At 40.1% G+C, this 27,657-nt stretch overlaps 1 protein-coding gene across 24 annotated transcripts; it reads left to right on the plus strand.

Annotated features, from left to right (window-relative positions):
* Positions 1-26,737, plus strand: AGFG1 (ArfGAP with FG repeats 1). 24 transcript variants are annotated; one of them, XM_033150305.1, is made up of 15 exons: positions 1-524; positions 3,799-3,892; positions 8,771-8,886; positions 11,273-11,435; positions 12,105-12,258; positions 15,411-15,530; positions 16,104-16,193; positions 17,250-17,453; positions 20,518-20,614; positions 21,050-21,129; positions 21,378-21,470; positions 22,422-22,469; positions 23,946-24,101; positions 25,561-25,652; positions 26,032-26,737. In XM_033150305.1, the coding sequence occupies exons 1-15, from the start codon at positions 358-360 to the stop codon at positions 26,089-26,091; spliced, it is 1,734 nt and encodes a 577-aa protein (XP_033006196.1). In that variant the 5' UTR covers positions 1-357; the 3' UTR covers positions 26,092-26,737. The 24 variants fall into 24 exon arrangements, with proteins under 24 accessions (XP_033006196.1, XP_033006207.1, XP_033006190.1 ...); XM_033150299.1 differs by having other exon boundaries at positions 316-524; positions 20,518-20,701; XM_033150300.1 differs by having other exon boundaries at positions 316-524; positions 20,518-20,701; positions 23,949-24,101.
* The last annotated feature ends 920 nt before the right edge of the window (positions 26,738-27,657 follow it).

Genomic DNA, 27,657 nt, shown 5'->3' on the forward strand with positions numbered 1-27,657 from the left:
CCCCCCTCCTCTCCTTGTCTCTACAGAGAAAAGGTGCCGCGCAGGTTCCGCTTCGGCTCGTCATTCAGCCGCCCCGGTCTCCTCGCCGAGGGCCGACGCCGCTCCCCTCCCCCTCCTTCCCTTCCCCCCCTCCCTTCCCTTCCTTCCGTCGGTCCGTCAGTTGGGGTTGGGCGCGCGCCCAAGCCTCGTCCCCCCTCGCGCTTCCCTCACGAGCGCCTCGGAGCGGGACGGGTCCCGGCCTCCCTCCTCATTCCCCGGCCGGCGTGAGCGAGCCCGGGGAGCGGCCTCTATACCTTCGCGCGCGCACATACACATTACCCGGCTGCCGCTGCCGCCGCCGCCGCCTCCTCCGAAGCCATGGCGGCGAGCGCCAAGCGGAAGCAGGAGGAGAAGCACCTGAAGCTGCTGAGGGAGATGAGCAGCCTCCCGCCCAACCGCAAGTGCTTCGACTGCGACCAACGCGGCCCCACCTACACCGACATGACGGTGGGCAGCTTCGTGTGTACCTCCTGCTCCGGCATCCTGTGAGTTGAGGAGAGGAGAGTTGAGGAGACGTAGAAAAAGAGGCACTGAGAGAGAGAAAGGAAGGAGGAGGAGGAAGGGTTGACCTCCCAGGCGGGAGGAAACAATCGAGAGCTTTAAGCAGGCGATGGGAGGGAGGGGTGGTGGTGGAGCTGAGAAGAAATAGGGGGACTGGGAGGGGGGGGTTGGTGAAGACTCCCCACCCCACCCCGCTCCTGATCCCATATGGGAATTGGCAGCGGTCTCGGGTAGGGTGGTGGGCGGAGAACTGGGGGGGTGGGTGGGGAGAGACTGCGGGGACTTTGCGGTGTTTGTGTGTGTAAGGGGGAGAATAACCTTTTTCTTTCTCCGTTTCCCTCCTCTCATTTTCCCCATAATTGCTGGGCCAGACCCTTTGAGAGGAATGGGGCGCGTGGTGTTGGGCAGAAAGCGGGGGTGGGGTGGGGGTTGCTCGTGTGTCTTTCAGGCGAGTGACAGGGACACTGTATGCATGAGGGCTGCACATGGGTACGGGTGAGAATTGGGAGACCAGGCTGAAGAGATCCCCCGAAAGAAAAGAAGGAAGCTGATGTGGTGGTGGATAGATGGTGTGGGGCTTGCTGAATCTTCCAGCGTCCCTAATGGTGTGCTTAAGTGTAGAAGGGGTGGGTTTTATTTCCTCAAAGTGGGAGGAATATCGGTAATGAAAAATTGAGGGTCTTAAGTTAACGAGCACATTCTCTCAGTATATAAAGTGGGCTGTGCCTTTAGGAGGAGTCTGCTAGTTTGTCTGCTAGTTTGATCAAGTTCCCTTAGAGCATATGAAAGGCTAGAGGTGGACAGGTGCCAATTATGATATTAATCCAGGAAGTATGTAAAAAGGGTGGGGAAAGCTTGACAAATACTCTGCAGATTTATTTTTATTTTTATTTTTTGGTACTTGTGTAATTGATATGGCAAATACACTTTTGCCTGAGTGTTCACTTCATGGGTTTGAGTTTATTGAGCACATTAAAAGTTTGCCTTGAGGGTTTACAACAGGAAACAGATTAATGGTTACTGGTTAATCTCTGGATTTGAGTTCACCATGTCAGTTGTTTGGTTAGCATAATTTGGTCTTTTTTTCCTAACCCAATTAATATCAAACTTGCTGTGCAAATGGTTTGCAAACTGTGCAAATTGTTCCTTATCATTTTGAAGCAGTTGCAATTTTCTCCAGCAAGTTATCCTTTTTACCTTGCAAGATTTGTTTTGTTCAACCACATGGTGTTGCACATGGCAGTTTGAGCTTGATTAACTGACAGTTACTAAAATGAAGGTACGGCACTTGTCAAATGGATCAGAACTGTTGACTCCTGCTTCTGGATTGGAGCTCATGGGTGGAATATGTGCTTTGTATGGAAGGTTCCAAACTGACAATTGGATATCCAATTTAAAGCGTATAGTAAAGAAAGTCACTGGAAGGCCTTATGCTAAATAACTTGTAGAACCAAAGTTATAGTGTTCCTTGTGTGACCATGTTTTAGGAAGCCATCACTTGCCATCCATAATTAGACACGTGCATATAAAAAGTTCTCCATAAAAATTATATATAAAAAGACTTGCTGTCAGCACCATGTACTTACATTATGTACTCACAAGTTTACTCTCAATTGATTTTTACTAGTTCTCCATTACAAGTACACATGAAAGTAACTTTAGCCATATCACTATTTCCGTTGAGTCACTAATCCTTCCGCAGTAATCCTTATACAGAGGTGTAGCTTAGATGTACAGTGGTACCTCGGGTTACATACGCTTCAGGGTTACATACGCTTCAGGTTACAGACTCCGCTAACCCAAAAATAATGCTTCAGGTTAAGAACTTTGCTTCAGGATAAGAACAGAAATCGTGCTCTGGCGGTGCAGCGGCAGCGGGAGGTCCCATTAGCTAAAGTGGTGCTTCAGGTTAAGAACAGTTTCATGTTAAAAACGGACCTCCGGAATGAATTAAGTACTTAACCAGAGGTACCACTGTATTGCTGAAGTTTCCTATTTAGTAACTGCAGGAATCATTGGTTCTCTCACTTCCAGACCTTTCGGTTCTATTTCTTACATTATAGCAGTGGCATGGTTGCTGCTGAACTTTTGCAGTTGAAATTAGCATAACCACTCTCAAACTGAGACAGTACCATGTGCTTGATATGACAAGGGATAATGGGAGTTCAACAGTGTCTGGACCGTAAATTTTCCACACCCATTTTAAGGAACAGGTTTGATTTTAAGAAGTCTGAAGAGACAAATATGGAGGGAGGTGGATCAAATAAACTTCTTCCTGTTTGCTTGTTTATTAGACAATATCGCTTAGAGATTTTTGAAATATTAAGCAGTTTAAATAAATCAATTTCTTAGACATATGTGCATTTTTAGAGTAGAAAAATCTGTTAAATTAAAAAACTTCAATGCTAGCAATACAATACTTAAAAGATTTCAAATACTTTGATGTTATTATTATTATTTATTTATGTGCCACCCATCTGACTGGGTTATCCCAGCCACTCTGGGTGACTTCCAACAAATTAGAACACAGTAAGACATCAAACACTTAAAAATCAAAAGAATATATGAAACCTCAGGTTATCTAACGCTTTTAGCTTTCCAGATCTTAAGTAGGTAAATAGTAGGGAGAAACTTTCACAGATTCAAGGCAAACAGGTGAATCTTTATTTTTACAAAGTACTTTAAACCATCCAGTTCCTTAGAAGAGTTTGGATTTGATATCCCGCTTTTTACTACCCGAAGGAGTCTCAAAGCGGCTAACATTCTCCTTTCCCTTCCTCCCCCACAACAAACACTCTGTGAGGTGAGTGGGGCTGAGAGACTTCAAAGAAGTGTGACTAGCCCAAGGTCACCCAGCAGCTGCATGTGGAGGAGTGCAGACACGAACCTGGTTCCCCAGATTACGAGTCTGCCGCTCCTAACCACTACACCAAACTGGCTCTCTTAGTCCCTTCAAAAGATTTATGTCCTTAAGAGAAAGGACTAACTATGGAATTGTGATCTGATATTCTTAATTGATTCCTGTAAAATTATAAATTTATTAAACTAAATTTATTAGGCCTAACTTTTTCACTGCTCTTGGATAAGTACTCCAAAACAAGTACTAACACTGAGAAAAAGGCAATTTTCTTTCATGCCTAAGATTCTTCAGAGCTAGTATGGTTTCTTTGACCAATTGTAGCTTCAAGGTGTAGTAGAACTTTATTTTCTTCTTGAAAAGTTTCTAGAATGACTTGCTTCAATTTTCTTGTTTTATAGACGAGGTTTAAATCCACCTCACAGAGTGAAGTCCATTTCCATGACTACATTCACACAGCAAGAAATAGAATTTCTGCAGAAACATGGGAATGAAGTAAGTATTACAGACTTGTTTTTAAGGGAATAGTCATCAAATGAATGTGATTTATCATTGTTAAAGAAGATAGATGCCTTTAATTCAGCGATGGTTATCTCTTGGACTAATGAAGTCCCCAAGCAAGTTTTTTCTGCCCTATAAACCACACTGATTTGGGTGTTGGTAAAAATGGAGTGTTAAGTAGACATGGTGCAGGATGGTCATAGATTTATAACCCCCCTGCCCAGCACCCTGATGGGTATTAGAAATGGCAAATTGCCATCAGATTGATCACTTGATCAGAGGGGAGAATGCAATGACCGTCACCCTGAGCTGATTGTGGACCAACTGGGGGCTGTGTGTGAGGGTGTATCTTGTGTGTGAGGGAGAGTGGCCAAACCCACCCACTAGCATGTGCACCCTAGAGAGATGGCCAAGGATGAATACATCCCCCGAGGCAGAAAAGGTTAGCCACTCCCATGCTGAAAATGAGAATTGAAATTTTCTTTGCTGTATGTAGCAAAAAAATAGTATTTGAGAACTATGAAACTTCAGACCCCTCCAAATTGGTTTCTGCAGCAGGAATGATGTCTCATAGCCTTGTGCCAATTGTATTTGTTACTCTTTTCCCTTTTTCTTCTACAAAACTGTTTATTGTTCAAAATACTGCAGTGGTACATTTTTTCAATGTGGGTAGAATTGCCTGTTAAAGATGAGTTGTTTTTCCTCAAACCACTTACTGGTAATTCCCATCCATTTTACACAGTGCAGCAGTAACTTGCCATATGTTACTTATAGGGAGAAAAGAAGAAGTTGCTGCATGTGGGATCTTCGAAATTACCAGAAAATGTAATGGTTTTGTAATATAAAAATGGAAAATCCTGGGGGAAAGAAGAACCTAAGTAGAGCCTGCTGAACCAGGCCAGTAGCCGGTCTAGTCCAGCATCCTGCTCACACTGGCCAAGCAGGTGCCTTTGGGAAGCCTGGAAGCACCTGCCTACCTGCAATTCCCAACAACTTGTATTCAGAGGCATACTGCCTCTGACGGAAATAGAACAAGCAGCTGTTGATAGCCTTGTCCTCTATGAACTTATCTTTTAAAGCCATCCAAGTTGGTGGCCATCACTGCTTTCTGTTGGAACCAGTTCCATTTAAGTATGTAGAAGTACTTTTGTTTATTTGCCCTGAATCATCCAGGGTTCAGCTTCAGTGGATATCCACGAGTAGTGGTGTTATGAACAGGGTTTGAAATTAGCAGAGTGCCACGCACATTTTGCACCTAAAGATTCTCCATTTGCAAGCACCTCCAAAAGTCTGGGTGCCATTTTTTTGCGCCTGGCTGACATTCAAGGATTACTGAAATGTATGTGATTTGAAGCTTCAAAGTATACGTTAAGGACAGACAATATGTTAAGGAGTTTAACAATAAAGAGTAGAGTGTTTTGAAAACTGAAGTATGGTACCAATATTTTTATTGTAAACACAAAAATAAACAGGTATTAACAATTTCTGCTAAAAATGTGATATTAACAATGTGTCACTTATGTGAATTGCGTATTGATTCATGCTTATCAAAATAATAAATAAAAAGTGTTGGTGACCAGACATTCTATTTGGGCACTCACAACCCAGGTCCCAGAAGCCATTGGGCTCCTAGCTTTTCTATCCCAGTTTCTAACACTGGTTATGAGGGAGAAAAACTCTTCTCTATCCACTTTCACCATACCATGGATAGTTTTATAAAGTTCTGTCATGTCACCTCTTACTTTCCTTTTCTCCAAACAAAAAAGTCTAATGTGGTCCTTTTCTGGACCTTTTCCAACTCCACAATATCCTTTTTGAGGTGAGGTAACAGAACTGTATGTAGTATTCTAAATATGATTGCACCATAGATTCATATAATGGCATTATAATACTGGCAGTTTTATTTTGAATGCCTTTCCTGATAATCCATAGCATGGAATTTGCATTTTTCACAGCTACCACACATTGGGTCAACATCTTCATAGAGTTACCCAATACAAGCCCAAGGTCTTGAAGTCATTGCCAGTTCAGACCCCATAAGCATATATGAGAAATGCAGATTTTCTTTTGCCCAAACATGGATCACTTTACTTTTGTTTACTCTGAATTGCATTTGCCATTTTTTTCACTGCTCACCACTAACTTTAGATGAACAACTTAAAAAGCACAGGTCTCAGTTCTGATCCTTGGGGGACTTCACTGTTCATTTACTCTTGTTCTCTGCTCCCTGCTCCCTGAGTGGACCTCTTATTTCATGACTGCTAAGCTTGTCAAAAGCTTTTGAAAGTCAAAGTACGCTAGGTCAACTGGACCGCTTCTATATATATGCTTGTTGATACTCCTGAAGTACAACCTTCTTACATTTTGATAAATTTATTTTTGTCTACTTAATATTCTTTATTGTGTGATACACAAAACTTGTTCCCATTACCATATTTGCAAAGGAATAAACAGTTGCAGATGAAGAGATACTGCGCCATAATGAATTACTATGCTTACAAAACAGGAGTGAGGCAGTTCCTGTAGAAATAGAATAGAATGTAATCAAGTAAACTGAAAGTGGTATAGAGGGAATATTTAAATGTCTTATAAAGGCAGCCAAGCAAGTAATTCCTGACTGAAGTGCAATTATTATTTATGGAGTATCTAAAATTGTGTTGAACTAATGCTTTCAGCTCTTGCATTTCTAGGAAGCATATATTAGCCAATAAATCAGTGACTAAGACAAAGGAATTGGGGTATTTACTAAATACAAGTTACTGCTTGCTTACTCAGGAACACCATTTCAAAATCCTTCCTGTGGCAAGTTTTGCTTGTACTATAGTTCTGCTTTGTCGCTGTGTCAAATTGTAAATCTAGCAATTGGCTGCTGCAAAATATACATTATTCATTCGTTGTACGGCATATTGTGAAATGTTCATTATCTTTATTACCAAACTGTTTTTATACAGAGTAGTCTACAGCTGAATGAAATGTGACTTATTTGTAATTGTGTATCAAACTACCTATTTTTAACAAGAAGTTATTCAAATGAGCTCTGTGCCATAAGCTGGAAAATACTGGGATATAGGTTTTTAACTAGTCTGCATAAGCAGTAATGTGCAGTTGCATCTTGAATGTAAGCTAAACTGTTACTCCAGTCATTCCATACTTGCATCAACTGTGGGAAGTGTGCATGCACATGAAAGCTCATACCAAGAACAAAGTTAGTTGGTCTCTAAGGTGCTACTAGAAGGAATTTTTTATTTTGTTTTGAATGTGGAAAGTGTGTTTCTAGGAAATAGCTGGAGTGCACATGAGGAAGCTTTTATAAATCAAAGCATGCTTTTCAGTACATTAACAACTTAGTTACTTTAATTTAAATTGGTTCACTTTTTGCTAGAATTCGAGATATGTACAGCTTATAGCTCTCTACCTGTGTTATCCATTAACTTGCAAAAACCTATTGAGAATTTTCTTAAGCTTAGTGTTAATATTTGGTTTCTGTAAAGAAAATTAAATTATTGTGCCTTCTTGCCTGCACTTAGGCAGCTGGCTGTTCCTGGCCAACTTCCTGGTTTATATTAGTCAGGGTGACCCATGGGAATCCTCATTTTCGTCATTGCTGTTAAATGCAGACTGGCAACAACAGTCTGCATGCAAAATCCCAGTTTCTTTGCATTTGCTAGGAGGGAAGTAATGTAACAGAAGAAATACCATGTTTTTGCTCCATAAGGCACACTTTTTTCCTCCTGAAAAGTAAAGGGAGGTTCTGTGCGTCTTATGGAGCGAATGGTGGTTGTTGGAGCTGAATTGCCCGGGGCGAAAAGCAGATCGTGCTTTTTTTTTTTTAACAAAGAGAGAAGGGGGTGTTGAAAGGAAGCAGCTGATCAGCAAGTGATTGGGAGAGAGATAAGGTTCCCTTTCTGTCCCGCCCCCTTGCCCAGGCCTCCACTGTTGAATGTTCTGCAGAGGAGGCCTTCTGCTGTAATACAGTATATACATTCTAAAAAAAACCAAACATTTTAAGTCCTGTGGATCTCCTTATGTGTTGCCGTTATGCCAAAAGGCCTTTTGTGTCCCCAATTTTAAATTTATCCATTTAAAAAAGTTTCAGTTTTTTTAAAAAACAACAAACATTTTTTCTTACAGACCACTCCCATGATGTGATTCTGTGATGTCAACATCTAATCTGCATCCTTTTTTAAAAAAATGCCATTAGCCACCTCTTCTAGAAAGCCATAACCAGTTTGAAAACTGTATGGTTTGTTTCAGAAACCCTTTTGTACCAAATTCTATATATTGGACTAGAATGCATCTTTCAATTAATCATTTGTGTTAATTTAGGCATTCAAGGTCTTGAATTACAAATAAAATTTAGATGCATTTTTACAGAAATGTATGTAAAGGTTTGAAACAAAACCCCTCAGTTAAAGATGTAATTTGTAAAATGCAGATTTTTATTTGGGAAAAAACTTGTTGTAAACTGTTTTAGGGGCCTTTGTTTGGATTGAAATGCAGGATAAGAGTAGCAGAACTTCTGTTACATATTTTGGTGATACTATATTAAACAATTACACTGTCATGAAACGGATGAAGATTTATGAAAAGCACTGATACGCACACCAGTAAATTCTTAAGCACAATGCTTGCTCTGCTTCTTGATATAAATAGTTACTATTGTAGAGGAGCTAAATGGCCTTGCAGGTATGGATAGCAGGATCAGATTACTGTGTCTCAATGCACACCTATAAATGCTTACTCTGAAAATAACCTGGTTGAACCCAATGAGACTTAACCCCTTGGTAAGTTTATGTATGCACTGTTTATATGAATTAAATGATCAAGTTGAAATTGATTTAACCTAAAAGTGTATTGTGTTTCCTTCACAAGGTGTGTAAACAGATCTGGCTAGGATTATTTGATGATAGATCATCAGCAATTCCAGACTTCAGAGATCCTCAAAAGGTCAAGGAATTCTTACAAGAAAAATATGAAAAGAAAAGATGGTCAGTACACACCTTATTTTGCTAGTATTTTAAAACAACCTTTTTTGTTGCTAAAATTGGTGTTTCTTAATTTTGCTAGTATAACTATCATTTAATACATGCTCTTATCTGTATTGTTATTTACTTTGTCTGGATGCTTTGCAGGAAGATAAGCTTCCCACAATTCCTCATTTCTAATTGCTAGATCTTGATCACTATCTTATTATTCCTCTCGGGGCCCTGGAACTACTTCCTCTTCTCCATTATTATTATTATGATGTTTCATTAGGCTTGGGCTAGCATGAGGGTTGGCACTTCTCCCAAAGAATACAAAACAATTGTTCCTGACCACAAGGAGCAGGGTATTCTAAAACTATCCATTACAGTCATACCTCATGTTGCTTACGCTCCGTGTTGCGTACGTTGGGGATACGCACTCCCGCCCCCCGGAAGTGTTTGCCGGAGCGCGCGCGGCCGCCGGATGCGCAGAATGCTTCTGCGCACTTCGTGCATGCGCAGAAGCACTCAAATCGCGGGACTTCCGGTTTTTGGGGGGTTGTTTTTTATGTGCGTTCGAGTTACGTGCGCCCGCGTTACGCACGGCGACCTGGAACAGATCGTGTGCGTAACCTGGGGTTCCACTGCAGGTAGTATTGAGGGTAAGACTAGACAAAGGAAAATTTGCCAGGAAGCAATTCTTGTGGCATAGGGGCATGCGTTCTTTTTTTGTAATAACTTTCAGGAAGGCTTGTTGACAGTGCCTATGATTGAATAAGCCAGTCTGTAGGTACTGGGCAGAAGCAAGAGGAAGGTTAAGACTGCAAATTCAAATCCCAGTGATGGGACTTTTTGGAGTAGAGGCGACATAGGTCAGTGGTAGAGCATCTGATTTGCATGCAGAAGGCCCCAGGTTCATTACCTACCACCTCCAATTAAGGCAGGAAATGTCTCCATTCTGAAAAAATGGAGAACCTCTCCCAGCCAGGATAAACCTAGCTAGCTGAACCAGTGGTCTTCTGTAGCATGAGACAGTTTCCTTTCCCCACTACTTATGTGGCAAAATAATTTATTACACAAAGGTGGAAAACATGACAAAAGCATACTCTTTGGCAGGTGTACGTGAAGTTAAAGAGATGTACTGTACAGGTTTACTGTATGTTCCTGTATATACACAACGAACACTGGATTTTCCTTGATGAAATAGACACTGATGTGGGAAACAATCTTGTATGAGCAGGCCTTGGGGATACTTCAGTTTGGGATTAAAAATGTCAGTAGCATTAACTGAGAATTTAGTTTGTTTAGTGTACCATTCAACGAATTCCTTAAAGTTTAGTATGCTGCCAAAATACTGTAAATTTTATAACACATTCCCAAATGTGCAACATGTTTGATCTTCTTGAGCAGTTGACATAAACATTAAGAGCTGTACAGTTACAGAAATTGTACTTGAAACTGTTAGATGATACTGCCCACTGCCTTCATTTATTAATTACCTGATACTCTTAAGACTAGGATTGGCAAGTTATCAGAGTACAGTCATACCTCTAGATACGATCACTGTGGGTTGTGTTCGTCACAGGATACGAACGCGCTGAACCCGGAAGTACCAGAACGGGTTACTTCCAGGTTCGGCGGTTTGCTCATGCGCAGAAGCACCAAATCGCACTGCGCAGACGTGGCACTTCAGGTTGTGCGCTGCTCATGTTGTGAACGGGGATCCGGAACGGATCCCGTTTGCCACCAGAGGTACCACTGTATTTGAGATAGATTCTAGGGCAGACAGCTGCTGGTAGTAGCTTAACTGGAATTGAACTAGCCTTGCGAAATAACTGTTCTACTCTGGGGTCTCTTGTCATAAAAAGACTGCCATGGCGAGATCTGTTGAAACTGTTTTTGCATGGCGGCTGCTCTGTGTTGTAAGCTACTATGGTGCAGTGGTTCCCAACCTCACCACCCCCTGGACCACTTGAAAATTGCCGAGGTTCTTGACAGAACACTTGATGATTTTTCTGCCCAATTTAACAGTTGTAATGCACTGTGCTAGGTGCTAGGTGCTATATGATATTTAATTTTAATTTTATTGCTGCTTTTGTTTCTTACAGTATTTTATTACAGTTTGAATTCCATAGAATTCCAAATTTAATACAATATAAGAAATAAAAGCCATAAAATATAATTATAAATCAATATACGTATTTAGAGGAATGACTTTGCCACCTCCCATCTTCAGCCACAAATCCACAGACACACCAAGACCACCTGAATGAAGCTCATTCAGTGGCCTGTGGACCACAGTTTGGGAACCCTTGCTATAGTGCTTGGAAAATTAACTTTGGGTTCTCTTTCTGCTAACAAGAGATATTGGGACTATGTCTATTAAATTTGTGGTATATATTTGTCTTAGGTATGTTCCACCAGAACAAGCAAAAGTTGTGGCATCTGTCCATGCATCTATATCTGGCTCCTCTGCTAGTAGTACAAGTAGTACTCCAGAAGTCAAGCCACTTAAATCTCTTCTGGGAGAGTCTGCACCGGCACTGCACTTAAATAAGAGCACACCTACACAAGTGAGTAGATGGGCAAAAACTGTTCTTTCACACCCTACAGTTCTCCTGAATTTCTCATTTTCCCTCCTACTCTCATTTCTTTTAGCCATGCTGAATCTCAGCCAGCCTTATTGCTTGCTCAGCACTCGTATCTCTTCTCTCAGATATTTGCATCATATAACTGCTATTCTGGCTGGCTGGATTAGCTGCCTGTGTATTCCCAGGCCTAATTCAAAGTGCTCATTTAAACTTGCAAAGCCTTACATGGCTCAAGACTCCAATATGTGACAGAATGCCTCTCCTGCTATGAACCCAACCATACTCTTATGTCAGTATTTGAGGCCCTACAGTTACCCCCTCTGAGAGAGGTTCAGAGCATGATGACAAAGGGCCTTTATAGCAGTGGACCTCTGTCTGTGGAATGCTGTCTCCAGCTAGGCATTCCTGGCACCAACTTTGTTATTCTTTCTGTGCCAGGTCAAAACCTTCCTCTACTCGCAGAGAGGTGGAGGGATGGATATTCTATCTGATAATGCACAGATCCCTTAGTGCATTATCAGATAGAATAACTTTATCTGGGTGAAAAGTAAATTGGCTTATAAAAGTGGTGTGTCCTTCCACATCAGGAATAAAACCTTGGATTGGTCTCTCTTCATGTTTGTTTAGCCAACTTTAACTTGTTGTTTACAGTCTCCTGTTGTAAATCGATCTCAAGGACAGTCACAAGAAAAGAAACAGTTTGATCTACTCTCTGACCTTGGTTCAGACATATTTGCTGCTCCTGCTCCTCATTCCACAGCCACAGCGAATTTTGCTAATTTTGCACATTTCAACAGTCATACAGGTAATAGGCTTTTCCATTCCTGGATTTGTTACTGATAACTGATAATGAAACCCAGTCCCTACAAATGCACATAGTATATTGTAGTTGTTTTTTTTAAACTATTTGCACAATTTGCTTCAGTAAGAATGGTTAAATTTTCCACTTAGCTGTTACACTGAAATTGCCACTTTCCCTAAAAAGTGGACTGATTGGCCTGTCTTAATTCTGAAATAACTGGCAAAATGGCAGTCCCTCGCCATTATGAAAACCTTATTTATTGAAATTGTGCACTATTTATTGTTTTAAACATCTGGCCATTCCAATCTATTATCTTAGGATCATAAATTGAGAATTTAGTACTGGTAGTATAGCTGATATGGAATACCAAATCTACAATTAAATTGTTCATAGTGTTTTGCATACATTCTCTCAATAATCCTTACAGCAACCCTGTAAGGTAGGTCATTATTGTATTGCAAAGGGAAGGTTGAAAGGATAACATACTGAGTAGCCTGATAATCAAGCACTTGACAGTTTGTAAAATTGAATGTATTATACCAGCTCTCAATTTATTCGTTCACTTCAGCTTATGCAAATAGTTATGTATGGGAAATGAGTACTATTGGTTGCGTTTTAAGCAAATGTATTGGTGTGGCATTCTGTGGTGAGTGGCCTTTACAGAATGGGTAGAGAGCTGCCAGACCTTGCGCCAGATCAGGCCTATATCACATCTGGATCCTTTCTGCATGGCCCAATCCCATGCTTGTTTCATTCATATGTCCTGACTGCAGAGGGCGACAGGTGATCCGGAGAATTGCTCCGCCCCTCTTCCAGCAGCTTGCTCTGCTTCTGTGCTGTCAGTAGAGGAAGAGAAGCTTCTTCATCACTGGTCAGCAAGGAAAGTGAGCAGTAAGCACATAATGCATACTAACTGCTTGGGATTTCTAATTCCATGCTGATTCTTGGGAATTCCCTCTCAGGACTTCCCTCTTCCTCTTTCATTCTCTCTGTGTGTGTATGTGTGAGAAATTAAATACCATATATACTTGAGTATAAGCCTAGTTTTTCAGCACATTTTTTGTGCTGAAAAAGCTGCCCTCGGCTTATACTCGAGTGAGGCGGGTGGTGGGGGTGGCGAGAAAGAAGCCCTTTCTCTCCGCTCGTGCCGCCACCCGCTCTCCCCAGTCAACCATTCCTTAAGAAGTGTACAAGAACGGCGGTTCTTTACTCTCCCCAGGCAGCTTGTTCCATTCCTGAACTGCTCGCATAAATGCAAACTTGGCAAAGGAAGAAGAGGAAGGAGCAGCCCAAAGGGTTGCTTTCGGGCTGCTCGTTCCTCCTCCTCCTCCTCCACAGCAGCAAAGGTGAACCGGCTTATACTCGAGTCAATAAGCTTTCCCAGGTTTTTGTAGGAAAATTAGGTGCCTCGGTTTATATTCGGGTCGGCTTATACTCGGGTATATACGGTATATGGATCGTAGGTGAATTGGGTACAATTTTACAAGTGCATGCTTTCTGGCTGCTCACATTTGGGTCTGGCCACTGCTTGCATGCATTTCCCAACATTCCTGAGGGATTTTGACTCGGAAGCAAGGAGGTTGGATGAAAGGAGCAGAGTAAGCAATAAACTAAGAGAAGAACCAGGAGGGAAGGATAGGTGGAGATTATGCATGAGGAGAGAACAATGTGCTTTGTGGCAGAAGGAGAGAGGAGTGCATATCAGACTTACAAAAAGTCAGGGCAGTTAAAAAGAGAAACAAACAGCGGCGTAGGAAGCCTTTTCACTGCCCAGGGTGGTGGGGTGGAGGCAACCCCTGGGGGTGGAGCGTCACAGCGCGTGCGTCGTGACGCCACAACGCGTCGGATGCACCCCCCCTCCCCTGGAACCCAGGGTGCAGCGCCCCCTACGCCCTGCCCTTCCTATGCCACTGGTAACAATACAGGAACCAAAGGAAAATAAAGTTGGATACTTTCTACTGAAGAAAGAAGCAATGGTGCATGATTAATGGAAGGGAAGAGGCAATAAAAGCTTTGAAGGCTGTAAACTAGAATTGAGAGTGCCAAGGGTGAAAAAAGTTTTCCAAGCCCAGGCCCTGATGGGAATTCTATGAATTCTGTTTTCTGTTGTTACTGAACCTCTGTGATCTGGCAGTCCTAAAGGAACAACAGAAAGAGGTGCTGAATTTCAGAGTGGTTTCAGTTCACTGGTTAACTCTGATTGCATGCTTCTGGAAGTGATTATAGGAACAATATATTAGTTGTGTCTGTGGACAACTTTGTAATGTGTGCATTTGTAAAGTGATGGAAATACTAAAAATCCTAATTTCTTTTGGCCCAATATTTGACAGTGTTGTTTGCTCTTCTTTTTGGATATTTTCTCTTAAAATTTATATTGGCTGTCTTGTCTTCTTTTACGGCTCAGTAACTTCTCAAAGACCAGGACCCAGAGAGCTCCCTTAGGTGAGCTCAATGGTCTTGAACCCAGTGGGGTTACTGACTTTCCATGGCATATTGCACAATGCTTATGAAACTCCTTCACAGTTCAATAGCTGTTTCTATGTGGCATGGAGATTTTCTGTTTAAGAAACACCAAAAGCCTTGGGTGCACAGAACTTGCAGCCTGCTTTGTATGTCAGCAAAAATGTTGTAAGATCACCACAATACAAGATGAAGCTGTCTTAAATGGATGCCGTAGTAGCAGTGAACAAAGATCCAACTGGCCCATCGTTCTATCCGACAGAGACCAGGAGTATAGTATTGCAATATGATGACATCCTAAAATAACATTTACTCCAAATTGTGTGAGCTGGAATTCGATAGCTGTTTTTCTAATTAAAAAAAAAGTGCAACTTATTTATTATCAATTATAAAAAAATGTGTGTTTGGAGGTATTGTGATCAGCAGAAGTGATATTTTCTGTGTTGCGGACCAGCATGAGAGACAAACATCAGTTCTATGTATCTTGCACAGATCCCAAGGAAATAGCTACATTCCCATTTGGAGGTTATGTTTTCAAAATTATTTGTCCCATACGTCATAAGTGACAATTTATGTCAGTGGCATGTTTGAGGTGCAGCTTTGCTACCCTCAAAGCCTGCCATAATCTGATTCAGTTTATGACCTATTTTTTGTTTTCATACCATTAACATGTTTTGTTCATTTGCAATTTACAGCGCAGAACTCTGCAAATGCAGGTTTTGCAAACTTTGATGCATTTGGACAGTCTAGTGGTTCGAGTAATTTTGGTGGTTTCCCCACAGCAAGTCAGTCTGCTTTTCAGCACCAAAATACAGGTAGAAATGCTCTAACATTATTAGCTTTCTTAATGTAAACTAATCTGAACACAATTTAGAATATCTTAACTCTTTTCTTCATCTAGTTGTCTTAACACACACACTTTGAAGCTCTGGGGAAACCTGTAATGAATGCTGCCTTTTGTTTGGTGTGGATTGTTCTTTTTTTCTCGCATGAAGTTTTTGCCCTGTAGCTTCTTAATTATCCCTACACATGAAATATTTGTGTCATGTTTGTTGGCACAGTAGAATATTGGCTGAGTTAAAAAATACTGCTTTCCATATTCCAAGTTGGTGATAAATACACTGCAACTAGAGAAGAAACTAATTTAATGTAGCACAAGTACATTACTCAATAACAAAACAAAACAAAATCTCATGTGTAAGGGCTACTGCTTTGCTTTTTCTTTAATTTTGGTCATGTTGTATAATGTTTGCTTGTCTTGATCTATGGCTGACTTATTTTCTTTTTTCCTTTTCCTTTTTTAAGTGTGTTGTCTTAAGATTTTCTTTTAAAATTTTGTTTTTCCCTTTTGTTAACTTTAACCCCTCACACAATTTCTGGCTGTCCAGCGTTCAGAACGCTTTCATCTAGCTGCAGTTTTGGTGAATTTACTACTTCCGCTTTCCCTCTCCAGGCTGTGCGCAGTAAGTTCCACCAAGGTGGGAAACTCAGCTCACTTCATTTACAATTCCTTTTTTTTTTTCATTTTCATGTCAAGCTTTTCTTATTAGCCATTGAATTAAAAGATGTTAGCTTATAGAGCAGCACTTGATTGAGACCTACTAATATAAACAGTTGGAGTGAAAGTTAAAATGGTTTTCTTTTTCCTGCAAATTGAAAATGTCACTGAATTATCAGCATTTATGAGAATCAAATAACTTAAGGATAGATATATAAAACCTGGTCAGTATCTGATAATTGGAGTTTTGAGGTATTAAGGATGGAAATTTTAATGACAAATTTTGTAGAACCCACACAAACTGATCTCTCAAATGCCATGAGTTAGGTCAACCAAGATGTATGGCAGTCTCTTGTGAGGAAAGAGGCTGTATATCCTGTTACCTTCACCAGTGGAATCAGATATTCCTCAGTAGTTAAGGACCACTTGGTGGCAGCCTTTGAGTGGAATCTCTTTTAGTTTAAATTTGAAAACATTAAATGCATGGTTGTCACAGGTACTTACGTGGATTTATTTTATTTTTAAAATGTGGTGCTCACTCCTTCTACAGTCTTCAGCTATCTTTGTTTGTCAAAGATAGCAATAGGATGTGGGGTGCCCACAACAGTAGTCCCTGGGAAGAAATAAATTAAGGTCACAGTAAAGCCTCAGGATCCTTTGTGTTTACTTCTTAACTTGATATTTCTGCTTCCCTGTCAGAAATAATCAAAGAATGATTAGTCAAAGGAATTCTTATTTAACTAAATTTGCAGCAGGAGATACAATATTAAAATACTTGCTGCTTATGTGAACTGTTAAGGTTAGCCTTGTTGCGACACCTACTCTTGCAGCACTCTGCTATAGCGCTGGTAAGCTAGGGCGTTTAGATTTTGGATATAAAAACCGGCTATTTTAACCAAGTTAAGACCTGGCCATAGGAGAAGCTTCTTGAAATTTGTGACTCTTTAAACATATACGTACAGGGCCACCAATAGTATTTGAAGAGACATTCATTGAGCTTGAAAGTATCCATCATGTTTAACTTATTTTGTTACAGGTGGGAGCGCTGGATCAGTGAATGCTAACTTTGCTCACTTTGATAACTTCCCCAAATCCTCCAGTGCTGATTTTGGAGCCTTCAGTGCTTCTCAGAGCAACACAACTGCAGCCAGTAAAGCTGCAGTGAATAAACCGAACCTCCAGTCAGCAGATAAATATGCAGCTCTTGCTAATTTAGATAATATCTTCAGCACAGGGCAAGGTACTAATTCTTATTCTTTGACCTGTTCTCTTACACTATTTATCTTGGCAGTAGTAGTGTTCTGTGATGTTCTAGTAGACATTTATTTATGAAACGTTTATAGACTAGCTTTTGGCCCCCTTAAGGGCTCCCAAGGTGGTTTGCAGCAAAAACAAACAAACACCAAACCCCCTAAAATCTCGATACAATAAAAAAATGAGAACAGTAAAACTACTATAAAAACAAACTAAAAAAATAGACAGCAAAATAAAAACTAAAGATAAACAAAGTCTGATGAAATTAAAACATTTTGATTGTTTATCTAAAAATGTTTCTGAATGTTATACACCATATAAACTGATAGCCTATTGAAAATGTGATACACTGGCAGTCGTACAAGCATTGCGGATCTGGAAAAGGAAAGTTAGTGCAGTAATAGTGGTCCCTACTCTATTCAGTTGTTTCCTCCACACCAGGATCCAGAGCACCATTTATATTCTGTCAGTTATCTGGTGGTGTTATGTCAGTGTGTGTGTAGGTGATGACTCAGTTGATTTGACTGAGGACAAAGCTTCCAAGGAAATCTATCTCTTTCAGTGTAGTTAATGCCATCAGAGAACTCAAAATGTGATCAAGTTGGTGATGCTAGAAATAGTGATCTTGGAACCTGAATATTTTTTCAGACTTTTCTTCTACTTTCCCTGCTTATTTTTGTATCAATGTCACAATGTATTTTTGATCCACAATACATAAAAAACCCTCTGATGCAGTTATAAAAATGAACTTGCTGTTTACCATGCTGTGGAGATTTATGTGTTGCAGTTATTATATCTCATCCTTTAGAAAGGCAAGGTAGCCTTAAAGTTCACAAGGGGCCATCCAGCCAGGTTCCCCTCAACCTTAAAAACCCAGAGTAGAAATGTCCATTCACAACAGTTACTAAATGGTCACCATCATTCAGAAATTTGTGCACCAAAACAGCAATATCCAGAAATAGATGACTAGCTGACTTCATGTGGTACAGTGTTCCAGAGTTTCTGTCCCTCTTTTCTTCCAAGGAAGTCAGGGTAGCATAAATGGATCTCTTGCTTCTGCTTCCTTGCCTCCCATTGCAACCTTGTGAGTTGGGTTGTTTAAATTGTTTTATTGTAATTTTAACTTTGTAAGACACCCAGGTATCGATCAATCAAAGAAATATGGTTGTGAAAACAGATAGTGAACTTGATGGCTAAATGGGGATATGGTGGTCTTCCTAGTCCTAATCTGACACTACAACTACTACACCACACTGGTTCTTGGGTCTCTTATACCCTTATAAATTCTATCGAGTTTCAAATAAAGTAGAAATATGCCTAAAGTTGACCATCTATAATAAAGGAGGTGTTTGAAATGCAGTACAGTATTTCAAAATAAGTTCCAAGTTCTCCGTGGGATACATTTCTCATTAACCTAGAATTATGGGTCCACTAAGAATCAGAAATACTCCATTAGCCCATTATGATATATAAGCAATTGGGGGGGAGGCTTAGGGTTATAAATACATCTTAAAAATATAAAATTGCTGTATTCATTTTATTATGCCTTCTGCTTTTTGTGTTTGTAGACCATGTTGTACACTGCCCTGATATTTTGTATGAGGGGTGTGGTGTATAAATAAAAAAAGGATAATAGTACAAGTTAACAGTTAGGATTTAATATCAGCATTGCCCTGGCCAGCTCTGCAACCATTTAGTTTCTTTATTTCCTGCAGCTAAGCTAGGAGAAAGCCTCTTAACAACGAGGAAACTAGCAGAAGCCTCATCCTGATGTCATTGGGCTCTCAAACAGTGGATTGTGTCCAACTAAGTTAGAGTAGAACTATGAAATCAATGGACCCACATTGGGCATATTCATTAATTTCAACAGGTCTACTTTGAGTGGGACCAGCATTGGATACACTCGCCCTGGGGTCCTTTGAAGGAATGTGCAGGACATAAACTTATAAAATAAAGCTCAGTAATTTTAGTAATCTACCCTCCAATTGAGGTTAAGGACTCAAAAGCTTGTGAATGTGGGATACTTAACCGCCATATTTTATAGGACATATCCTAAGCAAAAATTTACAGCCTTTAACTGTACTCTAATTTTTAAGATTTTGATGATGCTAGAAGTTTAACACTACAGAGAATAACTTGTGTTGAACTGTTTGGGATGGAAGCAATGTAATTGATTATTGGGTATGTAGGTTTCATTTTCTTTGTTCAGTATCATATTAAAGTTGCAATATGCTAGACACGGATATAAAAAATGCACATTTATTAGGGCAAAATCCAGTGGTGTTTGTGTGTCAGCAGAAGAAACACCATTATGCAATGGGATTTCTATTTCCTCCCTGCGAGCCTCCCAAATTTGCTCTGGAGGGTTCTAGGACGCTCTGGAGCAGACGAAGGGAGCAGGGTGGAAAGAAGCGGAAGGCCCGTTGCATAACCAGAAGCCTGCTTGTGTGATGCTGGAGTTCATCAAAAATTTCTTTTCATATCTTAGTCGACCATCTTTTTGTTTTCTAGATATTAAATATAAAAAGGTTCACTTTGAATGGCTGTTAACATGTGACAAACCATTCACATGCAGTGACTCTTCACTTGACTCACACTACCACAGAGATTTTGGAGGTAGTGTTTGATCTGCTTACTTAGGTTCTACATATGAATAGCAGTTAAAGCAAGCATCCACATGGCATTCCTAACATGTATGCTGGTCTTACATGACCTGATTGTATTACATTGAACAGGTCAGCCTTTGTCCATGTGTGGCTTTAAGAAAGTGCTCCTGACTTGGGACTCTCTTTTAATGTTCATATTTCTGAAAATGAGGTGAATACAAGGTTTGGTTTGATACAATATGTGGAATAAGGTTTAATGCTGCCATGGAGAAGGTTTGCATTTGTTGGGAGCATGACTTTCTCTGATTTTAAAGAAAATGAAAAAGCATGGTTGCAACTCTCTAATAGTAGGTTGCTCAACAAAAATGTCATCTCAGTTATTGCTAACTTAAGCTCTAAAGAAACCGACTCTGTGAATTTTTAATCTGGTCTCTTTCTTCCTAGGTGGTAGTGAGCCAGGAAGTGGCTTTGGTGCTGCCCATACAGTGCCAGCAGGTCCCGCTGTGTCAGCCCCAAGGCAGCCAAGTGCATCTTCAGACAAGTATGCAGCTCTAGCAGAATTAGACAGTGTGTTCAGCTCCACAGCAACCTCTAGTAATGCATATACTTCCACCAGTAATGTTAGCAGGTACTCATTCTTGATAGAAGTTGTTGTAAACCAATCATGTTTACAAATGGCAAAAAAAATGAAATGGTACTATTTTGAAGTGCAATTTTGTGAAAACCCATAGTTTAAAAATTGCAGTTACATTGGGAGTTTCAGCTTCAGTGGGAGGATGAAGAGGTGGATTGGTTTACTCAGATGAAAGTTTTAAACAAGCTATAAGTATCACCAACGCAAAGTAGGAAGAATAAAAATGTAACAAAAAAAATGTGATTTAACAGCCTCCTATGTTTTCACATGCAGTAATTAGCTGTAGGTGTCTTAATTGTTAAGTAACTGACTCTGATCTTGATGAATGTGAATTATTTCCAGTAATGCTTTTGGAACAGTGCCAGTGGGTGCTAATACACAGACACAGCCTGCGTCATCAAGCGTTCCTGCTCAATTTGGAGGTATTGTAAAACATTACTAAGCCATATTGCTAACTTGTGTTTGAGAGATCCAGCCGCACGACCCCATTTTTTCTGTTCCAGTAGCTATGCTCTACATCTTGAAGGCAAATGTGCCTAGCCGTGCCAGGCTCTTTACCAGGAAATGATAAAAATATGTCTTAAACATCAGAGTTATCATACTGTTTTCTTTTGATAGGCAATTTGAGGGATGTATAGTGTGTTAAAAATGTCCATTCTTAATTTTTCAGCAACACCATCCACAAATCCATTTGTGGCTGCCCCTGTAGCCGCAGTAGCACCTTCAACGAACCCATTCCAAACCAATAGCAGAGCAGCAACAGGTTAGAAAAAGAAAACATGCTATGCATTTGTTTGATAGCAATTAATGTTTACCTTCTGGTACTATAGGATTTTGACTTTGAGGCAGACTAACATGCTAAATATAGTTAAGCTCTTATGAAATAAAATGCAGGTGTCTCCCCACTTATGCGGGGGTTATGTTCCCGGGGACCACACATATACATGAAATTGTGCAGAGTGGGGAGCAGCAACTAAGAAGCCTGTAAACACTGTCTAAACCTCTGGAAACCCTTGAAAAACCTCCCAACAAACCTGCTTTCTCCAACTAAACTTTCCACAGGCCTCATAGGTTGGTGCAAAGGCTCATGGGATTGCTAGCCAATTTCCTTTTCTTTTTGCACCATTTTTGTAGTTTTCCTGCTCTTTTTCAGGCTGTTTTTGCTCTTTTTACACCTTTTTGTGGTTGAAATCAATTTATTTAATTATTTCCCAGTGTCATGCATATACACAGTTGTATGCGAATTGAATTTGCATAAGTGGGGAGACGTCTGTGCTTTTGTTGTAGCTTTATCAATCTGGGACAGACAATTAGGAGCAGGGAACATAGATAAGTCCAGATAAAAATCTTCCACTTCCTGCTTTTTAAAGTATAAGTTGAATTGTTTATATATTTGTGTTTCAGACATTTGCATTGAGTTGCTACTTTTAGAACACTTAATCTTTGTAGTTTATTTAACATATATAATGTATGTAATAAAATTTACACATTTATCCTTGCGGCTTTTGGGCCCTTATGCACATTAAAACTTGTATAGTTTCTGTATAAGAGGAATGAATTTGACAAGTGACTTGCACATAGTTCTATCTATGAAGTATTCTGAATTTTTAAAAGGTGTTTTAATACTGGCTATTTTATCATGCAAAAATATTTTTGTGAGAAGTTGTTTATAAATCACTTGACACTGTCTGGTCTCTTTGTGACTTCCCATAAGGCCTCTCAGGAGCAATGCACTCTCATATATTTCCTCAGGCTCACTTTGGTAGGTGGCCACATTTTATATAAGCTTCATGTGGCTAACTGTCCATTTGCTTGTGATAGCTTATTGCCAGTTACTGGTTTCTCTGCATGAACGACTTTTTCAACCCTCCTTCCATATTCTGAAATGGAGTGGGCATGGATGGTGATGCACCTGAAATACACGATGACATTACTTGGTGGAAATGTTAATACATTTTACACCTTGTTCCTAAACACACGTACTCAAAAGTACATGCCGTTTATTTCATTGGGACTTGCTGTCAAGTAAGTGCGTTTAGGATTGTAAGCGGAAATCATTATCTTACGTCCATGGTCACATTAGTAGGTGCTTAAAATGAGTGGAGTTTTGAAGCTTGTGTTCATAGTAGCTCAAGTGAAATGAGTGATAGCGCCAAACCATTTTGCCACAATGTGTTTGGCTTTGCTGTTTTAGCAAGCTTCACTATTAAGTATCCTCTGCTAATAGTAGCTTGTGTAAGTTCTGTCAGTGCACTATTTGTATCTTGTCTATTTTTCTAGTCATGTGTGGCCTCCTTATTCCACAATTCCCTCCCTTAACTCTTATGCCATGTCTTTCCTGGCTAGCCATAACTATTGATGGATGCGATGACATAAATCTGTGCCAGATCTCAACAACAAATTCATTGGAAGCATCATTCTAAATCTGTAAATTTAGTAAATTATTTTACTGGTTCAGTAAAATAGTGTTCTAGAAATTCTTGTGAGACTTTTATATGTCTAGTAATATTGGGTATAAATTAATTACTAGACTGTTTCACATGCAGTGCTGCCATTGAACAATATTTTTCTTTACTGTGACATAGGTTAAGAGTTTTCTTGAGTAGCACCTCCCTCAAAAATCAGTTTGAAAGGGCAGATAGATCAGTTGTCAGAGTAAAAATTTCACTGAGGTAGCCAATGAAGCTGCTCTTGAATCTTGACAACTGCTGTGTATTGAACAGAATTTAATAGTGGTTTGCACCTCAGTGAACAGCAACAATGTTCTAATGCTTTCTGCTCATTCTTCCCTTGTTGAATTATTTCAGAAAGTGCTCTTGAATTACTGAGCTAAATGGTTCCATTGCACTTTTGAAATTAGGTGCTTTTTCCTGCCCTTTTATCTTGAAATTAGCTGCCTGTTTTGTATTTTTGTCCCCTCTAAATAATTTCCGTCTATCTTGTATTCACTGAAAATCACATCGTGATTGCGTGTTATATCTAGTTTCCATGTTCTGTTTTTAAAAAAAAACATAAAAAACATTTGGAAATATCTAGGCAGAGATACTGGCAAATGTTATGTTGTCAAAAGAAACAGGCACAACAAATTTTTGGCTGTGTTCTTAGAAAATCCAGAAGCTTAATAGTTTTAAGGCTAGCCATGTGACTGGCTGCTTCATAAGGGATTCTGAGGATATGCGTGACTTCACAGAAAAATCATAGCTCAAAAATAATTGAATGCTTACATTTCCCTTACCAGCAGCAACATTTGGCACAGCATCCATGAGCATGCCTGCAGGATTTGGAACAACTGCCTCATACAGTCTTCCTACTAGCTTTAGTGGTAACTTCCAGCAGCCTGCATTCCCAGCCCAGGCAGCCTTTCCTCAGGCTGCTTTCACTCAGCAACCAAATGGTAAATGCTTGCATGTTACATTTTGTTTTAGCTGATGGGAGTATACAATAGTAGCTTAAGAACGTCTTGGAAGTTGAGACTGTTTATTTCAAGAGGATTTGCCTATCCTGTGTAACATCAATTGAATGTTACATTGCTGCTTCAGAATATCACTGGTGGTACAGTGGTACCTCAGGTTACAAAAGCTTCGGGTTACGAACACTTTGGGTTACAAACTCCGCTAACCCGGAAGTAGTACCTCGGGTTGAAAACTTTGCCCCAGGATGAGAACGGAAATAACGTGGCGGCAGTGGGAGGCCCCATTAGTGAAAGCAGACCTCAGGTTAAGAACAGTTTTGGGTTAAGAACAGACCTCCGGAACGAATTAAGTTCATAACCTGAGCTACCACTGTATAACGTTTGTGCAGGGAGGAAGGTGGGGGAGATTCACCTGAGCAGTGTATTTTATATTCTCATCTTCTTTGTCCTTAGACACAGAAACAATTGTGAAATTTATTCTACTAGCTTGAGCTGTTTTTAATTGTGCAAAGAATTTTTGGCAGCCTTCCTTTCCTTTTACAGTGGTACCTTGGATTACAAATGCTTCAGGTTACATGTTTTCAGGTTGCAGACCACGGGAAACCTGGAAGTACCGGAAAGTGTTACTTGTGGGTTTCGCTGCTCGCGCATGCGCAGAAGTGCCAAATCGTGTCATGTGTGTGCGCAGACACGACGCTGCAGGTTACAAATACTGGGTTGCGGACGTCCCTCCATCATGGATTACGTCCGCAACCCGAGGTTCCACTATATAAGGAAAAGAGTGTTATAATTTCTAAATAAGTTGTGTTTGGCCCTAGCAAAACCAGGTTATCACACCTAAGTTGCTACTTAACAAACACAGGGAATGTATTCAAGATGATATTATGAATCTTTTCATTTAAAGAATCTGGCAACTGTACTAATGCATGATGAAGTAGACACTTAGTTTCTGCATAATTTTATACCATGAAGTTTGAATGTGCCTTTATGTCAGAAAAAGATGCATATTTCAGACACATCTAGGATCCCAGCCTTAGAGCACTGGGCACAAAAGATACTAAGATGGTTGTAGTAAACCAGGCTTCCTCAACCTCGGCCCTCCAGATGTTTTTGGCCTACAACTCCTATGATCCCTAGCTAGCAGGACCAGTGGTCAGGGATGCTGGGAATTGTAGTCTCAAAACATCTGGAGAGCTGAGGTTGAGGAAGCCTGTAGTAAACCCTTCTGAGCACACAGAGAGCAGTTCAGGTTGTATTTTTAATTGACATGATTTTGTTGAAGAAAACTACAGTAGGGAAGCAAGTCAACTAAGTGATTAAGTCTCATTGCTTAGATTGAGATCAGATATTTTATTGAGTTTAATTGCTGAGAGCAGAGTATGTGCATAGTGTGATACTTGGTTTCCAGTCTAAAGTTAACTTCTGATATTTTATTACAAAGGAGCCGGCTTTGCTGCATTTGGACAGGCAAAACCAGTAGTAACCCCATTTGGGCAAGTTACAGCTGTTGGAGTATCTAGTAATCCTTTTATGGTAAGTGAGCTTTGATGATATGGTAGTTGTCTGGATCAAGGGGTAACTTTTTCTGTCATTATTGACTTGGATTCATGAGATAGTTCAGTTGGGATGGAGCAGGGGGCCATGCTCTTGATGCTTGTAATTTTATATATTTGGAGTCATAGCTGATTCCAAAGGGATACAAAAAAGTAAAACTTTCACCTCCCCATCCTGTTTTACACACTCATCTGTGTACATTTGCTATATGCTGTTAGCTCTTTTCCTCTTGTGCCTTTGCTAAAAATGTATTATAGGCAGTTGGCCCATCTAGAGGAAATGGAAAAATTAAGTTTTGTCCAGATGGTATGCTTGGCATATGGCTTTTTGTATGAGACTTCTCTTTTGTTTTCTTTAGGCAGGTGGACCAGCAGGGCAATTTCCAACAGGAAGCTCATCAACCAATCCTTTCTTATAGCCTTATAGACACTTTACCTAAAAGAACTCTTATGTGATCACACAACATCTCTGCGCCTCTTGCACTGTTGTCTTGTTTCACTGATCTTAGCTTTAAACACAAGAGAACTCTTTCAAAAAAAAAAAAAAGCCTGCATTGTGTATTAAAACCAAGAAACACCAGGTAATGTGCAAAACAGGGGCCATGGAAACATCCTTTTATCTGTGCGTTGGCAGGAGAATGTTAATGGTATCATGTATTTTAAAATTGGCTAATAAGTTATTGCAGATACCACATTCATTATGCTGCAGTACTGTACATATTTTTTCCTTAGGAATTAGTTATTTGTGCATATCAGTATTTGTAACTTTTAACACATTGTTATGTGAAAAACGTTACTGGGGGAAATAGATCAGTCACTTTAAGGTGCTGTCGTATCTCTTGGAATGAATGGCCTACATCATTTTAACCATTGCTGTTTGGAGTTATGAGTTCCAAATTGAAGGTTTTATTCATTTCTTGAAGTGTTTTTCCTTTCCTAAAGAGCTCTTCTATTTATACATGCCTAAATTCTCTATAATGTAGAGGGATACCTGTCTGCATAATAAAGCTGATCATGTTTTGCTACAGTTTGCAGGTGGAAAAAAAATAAATATTAGGAAAAAAGGTGTTTGTCTTTGTCGGCATTTGCACTAACCAATTTTGTTAAATCTTTAGGAATCCTTCCAGGATGCGTTTCCACAGCTGCTTTTGGTAATGTTGAAAAATCTCCTGGTGATCAGCCAATAAAGCTGCGGTGAACCCCAGCCTGTGCACAACATTATATAGGTTTACAGGTGTCACAAGACCAGTCTGCCACACGTGTCACTTCCTCTTTGATAGTTTGTATGAAAGGGGGAAGAGAAGATGACACTGAGAGGAAATAAGTTGGGGGGGGGAATCCAAAGGTGTGTTTGTATAAAGAGACCCTGCCACCTTTCAGTGAGCAGTAGAGTGGAGAAGCCATCTACAAATCAGGTTGTATGAGGGGAAAACTGATTCCCACTGCATTGCAATGAGCTGCAGGAGTAGGGTGGAGACTGTTGGAGTGAGGAAGGAAAGCTCTGTAATAACTACATATGTAAAGGAATGGGGAAAGGAGTAGTGGGGAAAGGAATGAGCCCTGTTGTCTTGAAGTATCTCACTTAAGATACTCATTACCTTCAGTGAGATGCCCACTTCTTTACTCTGGAGCTCATGAGACATTTTCTGTGGCTCATGGAAAATATAAAATAAAATATCAAAATGTCATTATTTTGAACACTGTAGCTAATCTGATTTTAGATGAGCAGTACAGAACCTACTTAACTTCTTGCTCAGTTCTATTCATGAATAATCCCACTCTGTTAGGACACGCATTGCTTGATGTATTGATCTAGGCTTGTATCCCATGCACTGCAAGCATAACTCTGCTTGTGCAATAGGCCTTCCCTTTCCTTTCCTCCATGCCTCCCAAATCTACTCTGGAGAGTCCTCCAACCCAGAGCTGATTTTGAGGGCATGCAGAAAACTGCAGGGAAGAGGAAGGAAAAGTTCTACTATTCTGGA

This window comes from Lacerta agilis, chromosome 5, assembly GCF_009819535.1.
Source record: "Lacerta agilis isolate rLacAgi1 chromosome 5, rLacAgi1.pri, whole genome shotgun sequence".
NCBI lineage: Eukaryota > Metazoa > Chordata > Lepidosauria > Squamata > Lacertidae > Lacerta > Lacerta agilis.

What these genes read in the sequence shown, in the direction of transcription:
- AGFG1 (XM_033150299.1), top strand. Translation starts at nt 358, where the DNA reads ATGGCGGCGAGCGCCAAGCGGAAGCAGGAGGAGAAGCACCTGAAGCTG. An exon ending in ACCTCCTGCTCCGGCATCCT is followed by an intron (nt 525 to 3,798) that starts GTGAGTTGAGGA and finishes CTTGTTTTATAG; the next exon opens with ACGAGGTTTAAATCCACCTC. An exon ending in TATCTAGTAATCCTTTTATG is followed by an intron (nt 25,653 to 26,031) that starts GTAAGTGAGCTT and finishes TGTTTTCTTTAG; the next exon opens with GCAGGTGGACCAGCAGGGCA.